The 19,244-nt window shown below is 34.2% G+C and overlaps 1 protein-coding gene and 1 pseudogene across 1 annotated transcript; one reads left to right on the top strand and one right to left on the bottom strand.

The window, feature by feature from the left end:
* On the top strand, positions 1-987 carry LOC112529677 (inhibitor of trypsin and hageman factor-like). The gene is made up of 2 exons (XM_025141018.1): positions 1-62; positions 649-987. Exons 1-2 carry the CDS (start codon positions 32-34, stop codon positions 840-842), a joined length of 225 nt encoding a protein of 74 aa, XP_024996786.1. The 5' UTR covers positions 1-31; the 3' UTR covers positions 843-987.
* An 11,506-nt stretch (positions 988-12,493) lies between these two features.
* Positions 12,494-17,207, bottom strand: LOC112529048 (annotated as a pseudogene).
* Between the last annotated feature and the right edge of the window lie 2,037 nt (positions 17,208-19,244).

The raw sequence follows: 19,244 nt of genomic DNA, 5'->3' as shown, positions 1-19,244 counted from the left end.
ACCGCTAAATTCACATTGTGAAATCAAGACGATGGCATCAAATTGTGAGCAAGTTGAGCAAGGTATGATTCATAACTTTTCTTGTTACAAAAAATAATTAACATCAAATTGTATATCCCGTATAATATACGCGTTATATATGCCACCTTTGAACTTGTTTGACGTAATGTAAAAATTACTATGACGATTGTGATTTATTTTGTTGAGTTCTGGTTGCGAGAACGTTAAGATGCTACGGTTTGATTTGTGACTAGTTTCTTCGTGATCTGTTATCAAATGGAGCTTGTAAATGACCAAAAACTGGTTTTAACTCATTCACTACTGCCAAGGTATATAAACAAGGCCTTAAGGTCTAGATCTCAACTACACGAGTCGAGTGTTTCTCATAAACCGACGCTTAGAACCCACTTCAATGTCATCACTCGGAGATTTGATTTCTATCCAATTGATCTCCTTTTTGGATAATCTTTACGTGGTTACGTAGCTCTCCCAAAGGATAACACAACCCTATAAGATATCTAACGAATAGATCGTGAATTCTCTCAGTATTTGTGTCCAAAAACGTTGAAAACACACTGTTTTCCAACAAGTTAATATCATTATCATGTGTTTAGCTTAGTTTATTCCATTATTGTTATGCGTCTGTAGGTAAGAGAAGTTGGCCAGAGCTGGTTGGGAAGAAAGGAGAGCATGCAGAGGCTATAATAGAAAAAGAAAACCCTTCGGTTAATGCTGAAATCATCCCAGAAGGAATCGTGATTGCACAGATATATATCTGCAATAGGGTTGTTGTATGGGTGAACAAGAAGGGGATCGTAATAAGTACCCCTTCCATCGGTTAATTAACAAAGTTCCTCGTGAAACGTTGTCATTTGGTTTATTTATGTGTCTGTGAAAATAAAGATGGATGTTTGACTTTATGTTCAAAGGTTCATCGACTTGTATCTTTCTTTTGATTAAATTGTACTCATCTCTGATTATTGATGCATGATTATATACTTTTTAAAATAAGTATACGCACGTGCATATACACACATGTAAAATACCCATTACGATGAATATTGTACGAATTGTTTCAAATTCCTTTTTAATAATATAAAAAGTTAAAAACTACTTTTAACAACATTCAGTGTTTTTTTCTTTTCTCGTTTAATGTAATCCAGATATATATCTAACAACATTCAGTGTCATAATCATTTATATAAATCAATCAAACATGATAATAATAAAAAATTACATATGTCTAATTCTCTTTATCATTTTCATTTCTTTGTCAAGGTATTCGACTCAACCAAAGGGCTCTTAGCCTAACGGTATGTGAGTTCTTGACCTCCAAAGAAGTCAAATGTTCAAACCTTACTAAAGGTGAGGAGGTTGTGTGAGTTTATTTATTCTATTTTGTCGTATATAAATAATATATACTTCAAAAAAAAAAATACACAACTTTGTTGTTGTTTTTTCAGATCTTATTGTAAGGTACATTTAAATGGTCTGATCCACATGAATTTATTAAATTAAGAGTAAACTGCGTTTTTCGTCCATGTGTTTTGTTGAAAATTGTTATTTTGGTTTTTATACTTTTGAATTTACGGTTTCGTTTATATAGTTTATACTTCCTTTTTTTTTTTGTTCAAACGGTTTTTAAATTCATTCTTGTTTTTGTGTACATGTGGTTTACAATTTATTGAGTTAGCCACAATGATGAAGATAACAATCAATTGCAAACTATAAAGACGAAAACCGTAATTTAAAAAACAGAAGAAGGAAAGTTGCAATGTTTAACGAAACACGTGGACGAAAATCATAGTTCACTCATGAATTAATAAATAACTATTTCCAAAGACTGTTATGCTTGTCAGGTATGTGCCTACCAGCAAGAGTCACAACCCTCACTTTGTTGGGTAACATTCTCGACCATCAAAATTGATTGTTTTTAAGCTACTCTTATTTGGTAAGCATAACCAGGTAAAGAGTCTTATCTCTTAATTACCAGATACAAAACATTGGTTGTTGTCTTGTCTCTAATTGAGTAAGATTCTCGATCTTTACCATACTCATACACTAAATAAACAACCCAGTAAGCACTTACTCGATAAAGACTTGATAAGCGGCCCCTTAATTTATTGTAAAAAGGGTTTGTGCTGCCCTTTAGGTTTATTGTTGTATCATTTCACAACTATCATGAAGGAGGTAAATTCAGATGTCTTAATGACTGATTTTAATTGATTGGAATCAAGATCAGATCTATTTATTGCTTATAGAAATACCAACTTAAACATTTAAATGGCTTATGGGATTGTGTAAGCTTGGTTTTGGGCTTTTTTGTTAATTTTTTTAATTTTAGATGAATAAAAAAAAGTTTATCAAAATGGGTGGGATGAATGCATCAATCAAGTTGAAAGTTGTTTCAATTGTACAAAAAATGCTTACAGCTTGGTAAATTATGTTATTAAGAAAATGAGGGCATCATTTTAGAGTAAATTACAAAGATCGTCTTTAAGAAATACTAAGGGGCCGTAAGCGCTTACCATGTCATATTACCTTACAGAATGAATATGACAAACACCAATAATCTTACCTGGTAATTAAAGCTAAGGCAAAGACCGAGAGTCTTGCCCAGTAAGTGTGGGCGATGATTCTTACCACGGTTAGCGCTGACCGTGTAGATTGTTGCATACAATGCCGTGTTGGTGGAGTAAAATTATACCAACGTAGCAATCCACACTAATATCACTAGTTGTATAACCAATCCAATAAAACACACTAATCTGAGTAAGAAAACTTATCTTTGCTCTTGATAAGACCCTTTATTTTTTGGTCATATAAATTAAGTCCTATAAAGCAGTCTAATATGACACTTTGGAATTGGTGGCGTCCTATAAACTTAAACTTTTTGTAGTGTATGATAATATAAAGTGTGTGAATATATTTTGTTTCACATGTGAAGCGATTTTTTTTATATATGAAACAACATTTTATACATGTGAAATTGCTTCTCATCATTTTTCTGGTTCTCATTAATTTGATTTGTTGCATATACAAAAATAGTTTGAGCTCATTCGGTTAACGACAACGGATATCGAATGCATCCCATTTTGGCCGGTTCAGATGATCAAGGGTTGAACTAGCTACACATAGCACCATCGGAAAAGTTCAAGGGTCAAAGTCTTATTGGTTCGAATAAGGAAAGGGTACGTAACAGAAGACTTTTTTTTTCCGTCAACACGTTATTTTTTTCTCTCCCAGTAACATCAAGTTTATATATGCCCCCGGTACATTTACATATATAATCATCCCACTATATTTATATAACCACCCGTACAATTAATTATGTATCCGTCCCATACCTTTCCTCGATCGTGTCAGTTTTTTTCTTTCTGTGGAACAGACTACAATTATGACCGACATTTACATGTCGACCACTTATGTGAAGCTACATCAGCTATTTATTGAGAAGAAAGAATGAAAATATGAATTAAATAAATTTATATCCAATAAAATGTTGACATATCGTTACGAGATTGATGAACGGAAAAACGTTCTTTGATTCTTAATTAACTCTCTATTAAATGCGTACCTTTTCGTTTAAAACAATATTTAACTTGATATATAAATAAACAAATAAAATCTAGAGTGAATTACGGATTTGGTCCCTATGGTATAATGAAAATTATGATTAATGTCCTTAAACTTGATTAATTATGGATTTGGTTCATGTGTTTTTCAATTTCTTATGACTAAGGTCACTTGATCAAACGAACATCCAACACACTTCTTAACTTAAAGGCAAAATGGTCATTTGGACCAAACCCATATTTGAGAACTAGGCCAAGTGTTGTGATGGTTATCACGTGTTCCTCATACCATGAGAGATGCACGAATGAAAGTTGCAGAAAGGAGTGCGAGTGGAAGGGAGCATTAACGGAGGTGTAGATGGACTAACTGATGCCAGAGAGGGATTATGGAGGCGGCGATAGAAGGCATGAAATCGTCCAAGTGTTTTGGTCCCTGTCAAGGTCAACATGAAACATTTCTATATGTGTATATACATCTATAGTATGTTTTAAATAAAGTGAATTATAGATATGGTCCTTGTGGTCTAAAAAAGACCAAAATGCCCCTTACAATTAACAAAGTTAACGGATTTTATTGAACTCACTGTTAATCAGAGGGACTCTATTTATAAGAAAATGAGAATCACAAGGACCTTATCCATAATTTTGACGTTAGTCATAATTTTCAACATATCACGTAACCTAATTCACTCTAGAACTTAATTATTACTTACAAGAGTATATACATATATATATATATATATATAGGCTACGTTTCATTTACAAACCATGCAATTCTAACAAATAATATACACATTTATAACACACGTCCATTATAAACGTGTTTTAATTAAAAACAAAACTAGTAATTAATTAATGAATCAACAAAGTCTTGTTAAAATTAAACATTATGACATTGATTTCATGAAGATCATTAATAAATCATTGAATATGTAACTAATCATCATCAAATGTTTTCACAACATGAAAACCAGTAATAAAAAAAAGTTAGAACCTAGCTAGGCTAATTCGAGTATCACGCACCACACCGCACCTTCTTCGCAGGTCTAGCAATTTGTGACATAATTGATCGAGCCATGGCCGCATCAGAGAAGTTCATTAAGGACAAGGCGGTCCATGGCTTCCAGGGATGTAAGTACACCCTGATGGACCAGCAGGTGGAACCGGTCCCCTCGGAAGTGACTGGAAAACAAGCATGTTCCCACTCTTTACGTCGATCAAACGATCCTTTTCATGCAAAACTCGGCCGGCTTTGATGGGGTCCGAAACCACAAAGATAACGAGTGCCACCAAGAACACATAAGCAGTGCTCGATGGCTTCATTTCTGTATAGCTTGTAGGCTTGTAGTTGGATATGATATATGGGTGATGTATATATATATACACATATATATATATATATATATATTTATATAAAGATTTCCACAATGGATTACGTGGTTGGTATGTATAAACGGTTTCAAGGTTTTGACTGTTGACTTTGATAAACTGTAAACAAAATATGTATATAGTTTTTGACTGTTGAATGGGTCATTCATTTTTATATGACTTTAAATTAACACATTTTGTTTTTTAGTTTGTATATAATTGTGATTAGATACACGAATTGGAAATGGATCAAATTGTAGTTTAAAAGAGTATTTGAGGAAATAAGGTTGATGTGAGACACGATGTTAGTAAATATGGTCACAAAATTGTTCAAAATGGATACAATCGATTGTATATATTAAACTATAAGAGTAGTGTCTGATTGGCTTGAGTTTGGCTTCAAAGGTCAAAAGTACCACGAGGTCTCAGGTTTAAATCTAAGGAGGAATAGAAATCCCTTTGTGGCCACGGAGATTCAAATGCGGTGACTCCGGGCTATCTGCAAAGCAGGTAGTCGTCCTGGGATTAATCGGCTCACATAACATGTTGGATATCTAAGTTAGTAGAAAAAATTGATTGTATATTAATTATGTGTTGCATGTAGAATAAGATGTGTTGAATTGTATTGTAATAAATTAAGAATATTATGCTAAAAATAATTTATAAATTCGTGTTCATATGCCATACATATATAACTCAAGAGATTAAGGTGTGAAAAAGGCCATAAAAGTCCATTAATCACAGACGACTCCCCTATATATATATATATATATATATATATATATATATATCTATATCTATATCTATATAGGGGAGCGTTCAAATAAAAACCACTCAATTTGTAAAAACCGTGAAAACCTTATTCAACCGATCATAATTTTTCATTTTGTTCATTTTTTTGTAATTATGAGAGGTTGATTAACCATTTTTATTGTGAAGGGTGTTAATCATGGATATTATCATTTTCATTATTTTAATTTTAGAGAAATACATGAAACAGTTTCATTAAAATTTCATTAAATATTATATGAAACAATTTCATAACCATATATGAAACAAATTCATCAAAAAAGTATTATATGAAACAATTTCACAAGATTAAACAATTTCATGAAAAACTTTCATAAGATTAAACAATAAAATCGACGTATGAAGGTGGTTTGTACAGTTTTTACAAATGAGTACGGTATTTATTTGATCGCTCCTCTATATATATATATATATATATATATATATATATATATAGGGGTGGGTTCAAATAAAAATCATTCAATTTGTAAAAACCGTGAAAACCTCATTCAACCAATCATAATTTTTTATTTTGTTCATTTTTTTGTAATTATGAGAGGTTGATTAACCATTTTTATTGTGGAAGATGTCAATCATTGATATTATGCAGTTTTATTAAAATTTCATTAAGTAGTATATGAAACAATTTCATAACCACATATGAAACAACTTCATCAAAAAAGTATTATATGAAACAAATTTCACAAGATTAACAATTTCATGAAAAAATTTCATAAGATTAACGATGGATGATAGTAGTTTTTACGGTTTTTATAAATTGGAATGATTTTCATTTGATCGCTCCTCTCTCTCTCTCTCTCTCTATATATATATATATATATATATATATATAAATAATGGGGTTAGTTTCCGATAAGAATAGAAGTTATGGTTAGAAGGATAAAAAGAGATCTCTACCCTTGAATCAATCCTAATTAAAAAAGAATCACTAGATCAACAATAATGAGATATATTAGATCAATTCCCTTCTAAAGGGCGATTCATGGGTTATTTGGGATCAAAAGCGATCAAGGGTCTGAATCCCTTTTTACACTTCTCAATGGCTTAACTTTATTCTCATACGATTTTTTGTCTATATGCATATATGTATAGGGAAAAGTTCTTTTGAGAAGTGGTAAATATTTGAGAAATAAAAAAGTGATCCTAGCTTTTCATCTGGTCAACATTTGCGAATTTGACCATGAAGCATCGGATAATTTCTCACATGAGTATGTGGAAGATACAAAGGTAGTTTTATAAATTTTACAAATATGTGGCAAATGGATTCATATGTGAATCAATGTGATACACATATGAACTATATGTTCATATGATGACCTCGTTAATTAATTCATATGTGAATTACATAGGTTCATATATGAACTCATTTGCCGTCTAGTTGTAAAAGTTACAAAACTACCCTATCTAGTTTTGCATAGCCACAATTTTTGACAAGTCAAAATTCGTAATTATTGACCAGTCAAATCCGATCATGACCGTATGAAGTGTTAGGATCACATCTTTACTTCTTAAATATCTACCACTTTTCAAAATAATCGTTGACTATATTAAATTCTAACTATATATAAAAAAAATCTTATAAAATAACACATGATATATGATTCTGTCATGATTTTCTAAAAAATCCATGTATATATAAAACTCACACGTGCATAATTTTATATTTAATGAAAAGCACAAAATTAAATGATATATTGAATCCCCACGGGTTTCGATTTTGTAACATGTGAGAAGATTGGGTATTTAATGTTAGTTTCCATGAATAAAAATCTCTTTCTTCTAAATTTATATAAATATTTTATTTTATTGATTTTTTAGGAGACAACTTATAGGGTATCAGTATTTTCTACAATAATATCGTGTACCAGTCAGCTATAAATGCTACGTAAATTCTATATCATATACCAACTAACCATACTTAGTACCATCTTTATTCGTTTATTACATATTGGTACTGATTTAATACCAACTTTCAAGTTACATATACATATATATAGAGAGAGGTGGGTTATTATACAACCATTTACATTTGTACAACCAATACAACTCAATCTCAATCGTCCATTTTGTTTGATTAATATGTGATTTCATAGCAGTTTTGATTGTTTTCTAATATAAAGTATTTGATCATACTTAATGAACCCTATTAATCTTCCATAAATATTCAAATCATAATAAATGGACTCTCATCATTTCCATAAATATCTCAATTTATTGGGTTGTATTGGTTGTACAAATGTGATGGGTTGCATTTGAAACGATCTCTCTCCCTCTCTATATATATATATATGTATATATATATACACATATACATATTATAAAGTATTTAAATAAGACACAATTTTATTATGTGTATATATATACAAACTTGGGATCATGTGAAACCAAGGGTTTTTCGTGAGACCCGTAAAACCAATTCTCAACCCTTGGATTAGATTTACAATCGTCAGATCTGAACATTCATAAACGCCACGAGACTTCTCAATAATTACAAAATTACCATCTTGCAACTTTAGACCATTAGATCATTAGCTTATAAAGTTGATCAATAAACATAATTGGTCTTACGGGTCTCACGAAAAACCCTTGGTCTCACGTGAACCCAACCCTATATATTCATATATATATATATATATATATAGAGAGAGAGAGAGAGAGTTTGGTTCAAATACAATCCATTGCATTTATACAACCAATGCAACCCAATAAATTGAGATATTTATGGGAATGATGAGAGTCCATTTATTATGATTTGAATATTTATGGAAGATTAATAGGATTCATTAAGTATGATCAAATACTTTATATTAGGAAACAATCAAAACTTCTATGAAATCACATATTAATCAAACAAAATGGACAGTTGAGATTGGATTGTATTGGTTGCACAAATGTCAAGGGTTGTATAATAACCAACCCCTCTCTCTCTCTCTCTCTCTATATATATATATATATATATACATATATATATGTGTGTGTGTGTGTATATATATATATATAGGGTCCCATCTTTTTGTTACCCATACTATTAGTGTTAACTTTAGAAACCGATCTTGACCATTAATTTAATGAATTAACGGACAAAATAGAACAATGACCATTTTTGTAATTAAAGTGAAAATGAGGTGTGTGAAAAGTTTGGTTCGAGCATCAACACTAGGGAACAAAGGGTAGTATGGTAACAAAATTAATCTAAACCAAAAAGAAACTATTGAGTTTCCTAAAATATCGTCGGCTTCATTGAATACGGACATCTAATCGGATTTTGGTGGCACAATTCTTAGGTGAATACATAATCTTGATCATCTCTTATCGAAAAAAAATGGCAGATAATGTTTTTATCGTTATCATCTTCAACTTCGACGACTTTGTTTTTTTCAACCATCATCGTTTCGATCTGCAAAACTGCAACGGTATGTGATTTGTGTGTATGCAAAGAAAGGAGATACGAGGTGAAGGAAGTGGAGGCCGGTGATTTATGGTGGAAGCGGGATGAAAATGGAGCAGGGGAAGTAGTTGTTGGAAGGGATGTTCCAAACACATGATCACAGTAAGGCAATATGCTTCCACTACGACGTTGCTCCGGCAGTTTTGCTCTAGCTAGCTCAAACCTTCCTTGACGGCTGTTACACTCTTCCTTAACGGCTTTCCCTCCTTAGTCGAACCAACTCTACACCATGGTTCCAAGCCACCCAGCAATAAGCAAATCTATTGTGCTCTGGGAAGAGGGCATCGTCTACATTCGCCTTAACAGTATCATGTTCAAGTTTACGCAGTGCTCTGCACTATCCAAAGTGGTTATCAAACCTTTTGGCAAACGATTTCCCTATCTTGACCGTTGATCCGTTGTCTTAGGTGATCTTCCGCCAACCAAGTTAACGCACTTGCCTGAGACAATTTTATGATGCCAAAGTTATTAGACTTCCAAAGTGCCCAACACAACATCAAGACGTTAGCTTTTGTCTCAACAGTTTCTTCGGTAAGTACCTTGTACATCCAAGCCGCAAATCCCTCTTGCGCATCCCTACTCAAAAGACTATGCTTACATTCATAACGACCATAGCGACCCCCTTTCTTTTGTTAGGACGAACTGAAGTTACACAAGTGAAGAAGTTTTATCAACGAGGTTGAACAATTCAATATGACAAAAGAAGTAAATCTACTTATTAGTCTCATGTATATGACATTCTTTGAATATGATCATATATTACAAGTTTTATAAAAATAAACTAATATGCACTTCAGTTGATAAACCTTGTTAGGTTGTCTAACTTCGTCCTAAAATTAACTTCTTATAACGTTTATAAAGATAAAGTCTCATTAAGTAATTTACTAGGATGATCAAAGACGGTCAAGGGTCCTAAAAGAGTAAACTGGTGAGAAACTAGCACAAAAAATTAAATTCCTATTTACTAGAGTCCTAGAGTTTGTATAGTTTTCTTACCTTGTAGCCGTTTACCCAAATGCTTACCAATTAAGCACTTACCCAGTAAGCTTTTACAAGGAATCAACAATGTCATGTATCTTACCGGATAAGATTCTAGTCAATCAAAACGATATTGTATGCAACAGTTTACCCACTAAACGCTAAATGGGTAAGAGTCGTCACCCTCACTTACCATGTAAGACTCTCGGTCTACACAACAAAATTGGGTTTATAGGAATTAAACATCTTAATAGATCGTATATAAGACTTAATTTATAAGACCAAAAGATAAGACATTCTATCTAAAGACATTGTAATATGTTTACAGGGTTTTTTTCCGTCTTAACAAGCTTTTTAAGACACTTAATACCAAACGTCCCATTAGCAATTTTATAGGACAATATTTGAAAAGTGTCCTATAAAAAGATGGGTTATAGGACATTTTCTCAAAAGTGTCCTATAAAATTACTAATACGATGCTTTGTACTAAAAGTATTCTAAAAAACTTGTTAGGATACCCAAAAGCATCCTACCAACTTATTGCAACACCTTTAGATATGACATTTTATTTTTTGGTCCTATAAATTAAGTCTTATAAAACATTCTATTAGGACGCTTAAAAATTGGTGGCGTCCTACAAACCCAATTTTGTTGTAGTGGTCTTTTGTCTTCGCTCTTACCGGGTAAGATTCTCGGTAAGCTAAGGCAAGTGATTGGTAAGCGTTTGGTAAACAGCTCATAAGCATTTTTATACCTAATTCACGATTCAACACTCTATCCTACTTTACGAAATATAAGAAAATCAATCACACTTGCCAACTTTTTACAAATCTAGCTCCTTCTTGTAGAATACAACAAAAACCAAGTACAATTAGTCTAAAAAGTAGTAAAAAATTCTCAAAAAGTTCAGATAATTCGCAAAATTGATCTCTTTGACTTCAAAGTCACTATGTACCTGTGTGGCCATGCCTTGATCTTCATGGTGTTTTTGAATGTTAAATGACCAAAACGAATAGGAGGATATTTCTCTAAGGCGTCATCTCGACCAAAGAGAAACTTTGTGAACCTAATGTAGTTATGTACATCAGTTTTACAACCCTTTTCGTCCATGACTCTAAGCAAAGCAATGGCTGTGCCATTATCACCAAACCTGCAAAGCCCTTCAACAACTTCTTGAATAATTCTTGTGATATACAAACTAAATTAGGTTCACAAAGTTTCTGTTTGAGTAATTCTTTTGCCTCAAGGATGAGTCCATTTATGAGTGTGCATCGGGTACAACACTACATTCGAAGCCATTTCCTAGATCTGCAGTTGGCAACAACACTCGATCACAACGTTAGTAGTGTAAACACTAATATTTTCGAAAAAATGGATAGAACAAGAATAGTGTTTCATTTGAGTTTTGTAGTAAATATCTGTTTTTTGCTTCTTGAGTATTTTGATCATGACCAAATACAACTTACTAACTTAGTACAAAGACAATAAACTATCTCAGCACATAAAATAAAAGCACAGACATGACCACGTTTCCGGACAAACATCAATGAATCTAGATAAAATACATTTTTGGTTCTCAAGGTTGTCATTCCCTATCAAGTCTCGTCCATATATTGAAATAACTACACATTTGCACTGTGGTTGACACTTTGTTTCAGATTTGGTCCCCCTAGTTGTAATTTTGCTTCACACTAATGATTAGATAATAGATAGGAGACTACCTTATGAAAGGAGGTGGGAGTTAATGGGCATCAATGGTAGCTGCCATAAAATGGAAGGCTCTGATTCATTCAGACTTTATAAGATGAGAGAAAAACAAACCAGTAATCTGTTATTATCATTATATATTTAAATATAATGCTTATTACTTGGTATTCATAATGATTTAAGTAATCTTAATTGTCAGCAAAGTATAACCAGTKTCRTATTTTGAACCAATGGTCCTGAAGCATCAGCTGCTTCTTGGTTTGATGGACCCACAGAAAACCATATTCCAGTTGAGCAAAGGAAAAGAATTTTCAAATTCCAAATTTATTGTTTTTGTAGCAGTTTTGATATAAGCTTCATTGCAGTTATCAAAAAGATTTGAGCCGTTAACTTTTCCTACGTGTATACAGGATTTTGTTGTTGCCAATCAACCAATGGCACCAAGATTTTTATACAAATTATGAAATATAAATGCAAAAAAACCTTCTTACCTGGAAGAAAGGGTTTCTTTCCCCCCTACCTTGTCTACCAAGCGTGGGACTAGAGGACTTTTCAGAATTTTGAGCGATCCATTGTAGGAAGGATTGAATCATTGAAGTATAACTAATCAACCTTCCGCTGTTATCAACTCAATAAAATGAGGAGCATCGACTCCTTCCTTTGGCACAAGCTTACCAATCAACTTAAGGAGACTGGCGTTAAATGATCTAGCGTTGATCTTAACAAGTAACAGGGCAAAAGTTGAAGCCTCAACTAAGAAACCATGTCCATCCATTTCTTGCAAAAGCGTCTCTATCGTGTCATGTTGTTTGTTGTTTAATAATCCTCGGATAAGAGCGTTGTACGTGGCACTATTTGGCAGGCAACCTCTCTCACTCATTTGGCCAAACAACTCTTTAATTTTGCTTCCCTCATTAGACCTTCCCGACAAAAACCACTAATCATCACATTAAATGATACAACGTTATGTTGCAAACCTTTAACACTTAGGTAATTGAAGAGATCCCTTGYGATATCAAGCTTCCTACATTTACATGCTCCATCCATGAGGATATTGTACACAAAAATATCTGAATTTAGCTTGTTGTCACCCATCCAACAAAACAAAGAAATTGCTTCCTCAATTAGATGGTTATTGCATAGGCCCTCCAAGATTATTCTGTAAGTGCATGCATCTGGAATCTGGTTGTGTGCTAACATCTCAGTAAATAACTCGTGTGCAGCTTTACAACGTCCAACTCGAAACAATCCCTGTAACATGGTGCTGTAAGTGACCACATCAGGTCTCATACCTTTTTCAGTTATTTCGTGAAACAAATGCAAGGCCTCGTTTACCTTCATTTGTTTGCAATAGCCATTTAATAAGCTACTATAAGTCACAACATCAGGGACCAGACCTCTAATCCTCATCGAATCAAAAACTTCCCTTGCTTTCGTCATTTCACCCCGCAAACAATACCCATCAATAAATGAACTATATGTCACTATATTGGGATCCTTTCCTCTCTCAACCATGGTGTTTATTAAAACCTCTGCATCTTCAACTTTACCTTCCTTGCAAAGTGCGTCGATCAATATATTAAAGGTTACAACATCGGGAGATAACCTTTCATCCTTCTCCATTTCTTTGAACATTCTAGAGGCATCATCCCAACGTCCTAAGATACAAAGGCTACGAATCAAAGAGCTGTAAGTGAAAACACTAGGTAGGACATCTTTGTGGAAGATCATTTCATGGAAGAGCTTTAATGCATCATCTATCATTTGGTCCTTGCAAAGACTATCAATGATGGTATCATATGTGACAACAGTAGGTTTACAGCCCCTTTCATTCATCATTCTAAGCAAAGAAATGGCTGTATCATTATTTCCAAACTTGCAAAGCCCTTTAATCATTGTGTTGTACGTAACTACGTCAGGATCACAAAGTTTCTCTTTGATCACCTTCTTGAATAATCTTTCTGCCTCGAGAATCCTATCTTCTAGAATAAGTCCATTTAAGATCGTACTGAAAGTGANCTTCTTGAATAATCTTTCTGCCTCGAGAATCCTATCTTCTAGAATAAGTCCATTTAAGATCGTACTGAAAGTGAACACGTTTGGTACAACCCCACGTTTCAAGCCATAGGCTACGATTGCAAAATCCTCACTGGTGCGATACATTTGACAACAACACATGATCACGGTGTTAGTAGTGTACACATCAACAAGAACTCCGGGACAATTCTCGCCCTCACTTACTTACCGGGTAAGACTATCACTCTTTGACTCGCTCTTACCAGGTAAAATTTTTGGTCTTTATCATATTAATCCGATAAGGTAATGCGACTTGGTAAACGCTTACTTGGGTAAGCTTTTGATAGACGTCCCTTTAATTAGTTATTGACAAGCACATTTGTTTTTGCTAAACCGGAGCAACAATAATAAGTACCAAAAGGCCAGGGCGGGCCTAGTAAGAGCCAACCGGGTTCCCGTGCACCTGTTCACTTGATTATTGTAAGAGAAAAAGATATTAGGCATTAAAGGTGCATTCGCTTAATTTTGAAGGACACTTTCAAATACTTTGAAGCCAAATTTATAACAAATATTAAACTTTTTCTTTACTTTTCTCCCATTTTGATTTTATAGTTTTTCTTCTTGATATATTTCTTTTCATTGCAAATTCATCTTGAAAGTCGTTTTTTTAATCTCTTTTTGTAGGCGATATATTTTTTTTAAAAATCAAAATCGATTTCATTTGAAAATATGTAATTTATCCCCCAAATCGATAAAATTGACTTTTCGCCACATCAACACGCGTTGACTTTCCCCCTAGACAAAATCGCTACTTTGTGACCCTTGATCCACCTTAAAGATGTACCCGCTAAGAAAACTCCTAGATTAAAAGCCATTGATAAACGATACCCAAAACTCCACCATTCTGAAGGTCAAGGCTTCAAGTCTCACAAAAGACAAAGAGTGTGTGTAAAGTTAAATATATATATATATATATATATATATGTGTGTGTGTGTGTGGGGGGGGGGGGATTTACCTTTACAATATTTTGTTGTAAAGTTTCAATTGTAAAAATCGTATCTAACGTATCTCATGAAAATAGTTTTATCTCATGTGAATCTAACCCTATATATATATATATACACACACACTTAAAAAAATAGAATATCATTAATTCTCTAGTCAATATCTGTTTTTTCTTCTTAGGTATTTCGGGTACGATCTAAATACAACTTAATACAAAAATGTTAAACCATCCATGCACATAAAATACAAGCACAAATAGATGACATAACATCAATGAACCTACACTAAATTACACTTTTGATGCCGATGTTCGCCATTCATTATCAAGTTTCATTCATACATGGAAATAATTAGATTTTTATCGTTATGGTTGCCACTCTGTTTCACATTTGGTCCCTCTTGTTGTAATTTTGTTTCAGATTTGATTTATACCCCCAACTGTGGTAATAATAACATAGGAGGCTATCTTATGAAAGGGTGGAGGGGAGAAATAAATGGGCATCAATGGCACCTAACATAAAATGGAAGGCTTTATGGAGAGCAGAGAAAGATAAAGCAATAATCTGTTAGTATCATTATATATATATATATATATATATATTTTGTTGTTGTCAAGGATGCTATTAAACTACCTGGTAAAACAAGAAGCATTCCTTCCTTTGGCACAAGCTTACCAATCAACTTAAGGAGATGTGCATCAAATGGTCTAGCTGTGGTGTTAGCAAGTAACATGGCTAAAGTTGAAGCAGCAAGTGAGAAACCATGTCCATCCATTTCTTGTAAAAGCATCTCTATCGAGTCATGTTGTTTGTTCTTTAATAATCCTYGGATAAGAACGTTGTAAGTGGCACTATTTGGCGGGCAACCTCTCTCMTTCATTCGGAGAAACAAATCTTTAGCTTCCCCCACTAGACCTTCCCGACAAAAACCACCAATCATCACTGTATATGACCTAACGTCGTGTTGCAAACCTCCTTAGGTCGTTGAAGAGATTCCTTGCGATATCAAGCTTCCCACATTTACATGCACCATCCATGAGGATAGTGTACACAACAATATCTGAATTTAGCTTCTTGTCACCCATCAAACTGAACATAGAGATTGCTTACTCCACTAAATGGTTATTGCATAGACCCTCCAAAATTATCCTGTAAGTGCATTTTTTGAGAATCTGGTTGCGTGCTCGCATCTCATTAAAGAGTTTATGTGCAGCTTTACAATGTCCAACTCGAAACAATCCTTGTAACATGGTGTTGTAAGTGACCACATCAGGTTTCATACCATTTTCAGTTATTTCATGAAACAAATGCAAGGCCTCGTCTATCTTCATTTCTTTGCAATAGCCATTCAATAAGCTATTACAAGTCACGATATTAGGGACCAGACCTCTAATGCTCATCGAATCAAAAGCTTCCCTTGCTTTCGTCATTTCACCCCGCAAACAATACCCATCAATAAGAGAATTATATGTCACCWCATTGGGATCCTTTCCTATCTCGACCATGACRTTCATAAGAACCTCTGCATCTTCAACTTTACCTTCCTTGCAAAATGCGTCGACTAATATATTAAAGGTTACGACATCCGGAGATATCCTTTCGTCCACCTCCATTTCTTTGAGCATTTTAGAGGCATCATCCCAATGAYCTAAGTTACGGAGGCCACCAATCAAAGGGTTGTAAGTGACAACATCAGGTAAGATGCCTTTGTGGACGATCATTTCTTTGAAGAGTTTTAAAGCATCATCTATCMTTTGGTCCTTGCAAAGACCATCGATGATGGTGTTATATGTGACAACAGTAGGCTTACAACCCCTTTCATTCATCATCTTAAGCAAMGCAATGGCTGTATCGTAATTGCCAAACTTGCAAAGTCCTTTGATCATTGTGTTGTATAGAACTTCATTAGGTTCACAAAGTTTCTCTTTGATAAGCTTCTTGAATAATCTTTCTGCCTCGAGATTCCTATCTTCTAGGATGAGTCCATCTAAGAGAATAGTAAAAATCCACACATCGGGCAAGACACCACGTTTCAAGCCATAGGCTACTACTGCAAAACCCTCACTGGTGTGGAACAATTGGCAATAACACTTGATCACGGTGGCAATAGTGTACTCATTAACAGCAACACTAATGGCAACCATTTGTTTAAAAAGATCAATGGAACAAGAATATTGTTTCCTTCTAGTTACAACTTGCAACAATTTGGTGAATTTATAAACAGATGGCAACGATTGTCTTTGTGTCATTTCATCAAACAGTTTGAGGACATCATCAAGCTTAGTAACATTTTCAAGCATAGATCGAGGACGATCAAACTTGGGTTCATGATTCAAAGCGGAATTTGAATAAAACTGAGGTAGAAATAGAAAGGTTTGGGAAAGATGAATTCGAGAAGATACCTCTGAAAAATGAAAGGGGGTTCTGGAAAAAAGAAGCGAAGCAGGAGCAATACCTTTGAATATTTTAAGTAGGGATGGCAACGGGGCCGGGGGCATCGGGGGATTGCACTTCCCATCCCCGTCCCCGATCCCCACTCCCCATCCCCATCCCCGTCCCCATCCCCGCTGGGGAATGTGATTACATCCCCATCCCCATCCCCATCCCCACGAGGAATCGGGGATCCCCAACGGGGAATCGGGGATTTTTCCTCGGATGTGAAATTGCATTTTTTGCTTGAATAAAGAGCATTATATTTATTGATTTGTAAATGTTTAAAGCTAGAAATTTCAATAAAACCAAGTTGAATTATCACGACAAGTTATCAACCATAAAGTTTAGCGCACTAATAAAAACGAACTTACTATCTTATCAATAGTAATGTTAGCCAAATACAACATAAAAAGTTCCAAAGTCTAGTAGTCTTTACAAATTCCATATATATTTTAAATTAGGGAATTTGGGAAAATAAATTGAAAAGATCTTGTATATTGAAATTGGGAATCGGGGTAACATTTAATATATATATATATATTAATATATATATATATATATATATATATATTTCGGGGCCGGGGACCCGAAGGGTATTCCATCCCCGCCCCCATCCCCGTTTTTAAATTTGGGGATTCCCCATCCCCGTCCCCGTCCCCAGTCAACTCGGGGATTCCCCGGTCAAATCGGGTGCGGGTATCGGATTCCCCATCGGGTGCGGGTTTTTTTGCCATCCCTAATTTTAAGGGAATTGGTGACGATGACAGACACGGCTTCTTTTGGAATCTTCATCAACGTTACTCAACAACTTTGATTCACCATGAATGGAAGCAAAAAACATATAAGAAAAGATGAACATTGATTATTTATATAAAGTCTCCAAAATCTCGGATGATTTGTACAGTGTGGTGTTATTTTATGTTTTTTTTTTTTTTTTTGTATTTTCTCATAAGAGTTTTTGCTACAAAAATCACTGTTCAAACAGGTTCACCGCAACAGTCATCATGACACGTTAAGCCTGAGGCATGCCATGACATAATGCGTGGTTTTTATAAAACGATGTTTGTGTGCTTGAATCCTAACAAATGTTGAACTCACCTTGGTGGCTAAATCTAAATTTTACTCCAATCTTGAGCTTCCAAAGTTGGAGACTTGAGATCCATTGGCTAGACTTCCAAATCTATGGTGCAAACCTTTTCAAAAACACTTCATTCGAACTCTATGAACTCCTAAATCGTCAAGTAAACTTTAATAATATTTGTTACCATATTAAAGAGCTTCCAAATACGAAACTATGGCATCAAAAATCACTCAACTCGGAGTAGAAATGAAGAAGTTATGGCTAAAAATGAGGAAAACCCCGATTTTCAGTCTCTTTTGTGCAGGTTAGGCCTCCATTGGTGTGGAAACTAGCTCGAGAATTTCAATATTTGGCGCTGGTTTCACCGCTAGTTTAAATTAGCATTGAAACTAGCCCGAGCCCAAAAATGTCTGGCGCTAGTTTTGAAGTGAGTTTAACTCACTTGACAACTAGCTTGGAACTGTATTGAGTTTGTAAGCTGATTTGCGACCTCTCGAGTGATCGAACTTGCATCGAAGGTCTCTTAATGCCTAGATGACCTCTAACAATACTTTTCTTCATCCCAAATCTATAATGACTCTTGATTCAAAAATCATAAACATTCAGTAATAGTTGGACACTAACTGGTTTGCTAAAACAAATCTACACTCTTAAACGATTAACCATAAAAACACGGGTATTACTGTTTCACATAAGATCAGCTTGTTTTCATGAGACCCACGATAACACATTTTACACTTGAAACTTTACAGCAAAACATTGTGAAGGTAAAGAAAATTCGGACCTTCATAGCAAAAACACATGTTACCTTCACAATATTTTA

The sequence above is a fragment of the Cynara cardunculus genome, assembly GCF_001531365.2.
Source record: "Cynara cardunculus var. scolymus isolate 2C chromosome LG 16, CcrdV1, whole genome shotgun sequence".
NCBI lineage: Eukaryota > Viridiplantae > Streptophyta > Magnoliopsida > Asterales > Asteraceae > Cynara > Cynara cardunculus.
Note: the sequence above shows the minus strand (reverse complement) of the source record. Positions and strands in the feature narration are given on the sequence as shown.

Coding starts and splice junctions, on each gene's coding strand:
- LOC112529677 (XM_025141018.1), top strand. CDS start 32: ATGGCATCAAATTGTGAGCAAGTTGAGCAAG. Junction 63..648: donor TTGTGAGCAAGTTGAGCAAG/GTATGATTCATA, acceptor ATGCGTCTGTAG/GTAAGAGAAGTTGGCCAGAG.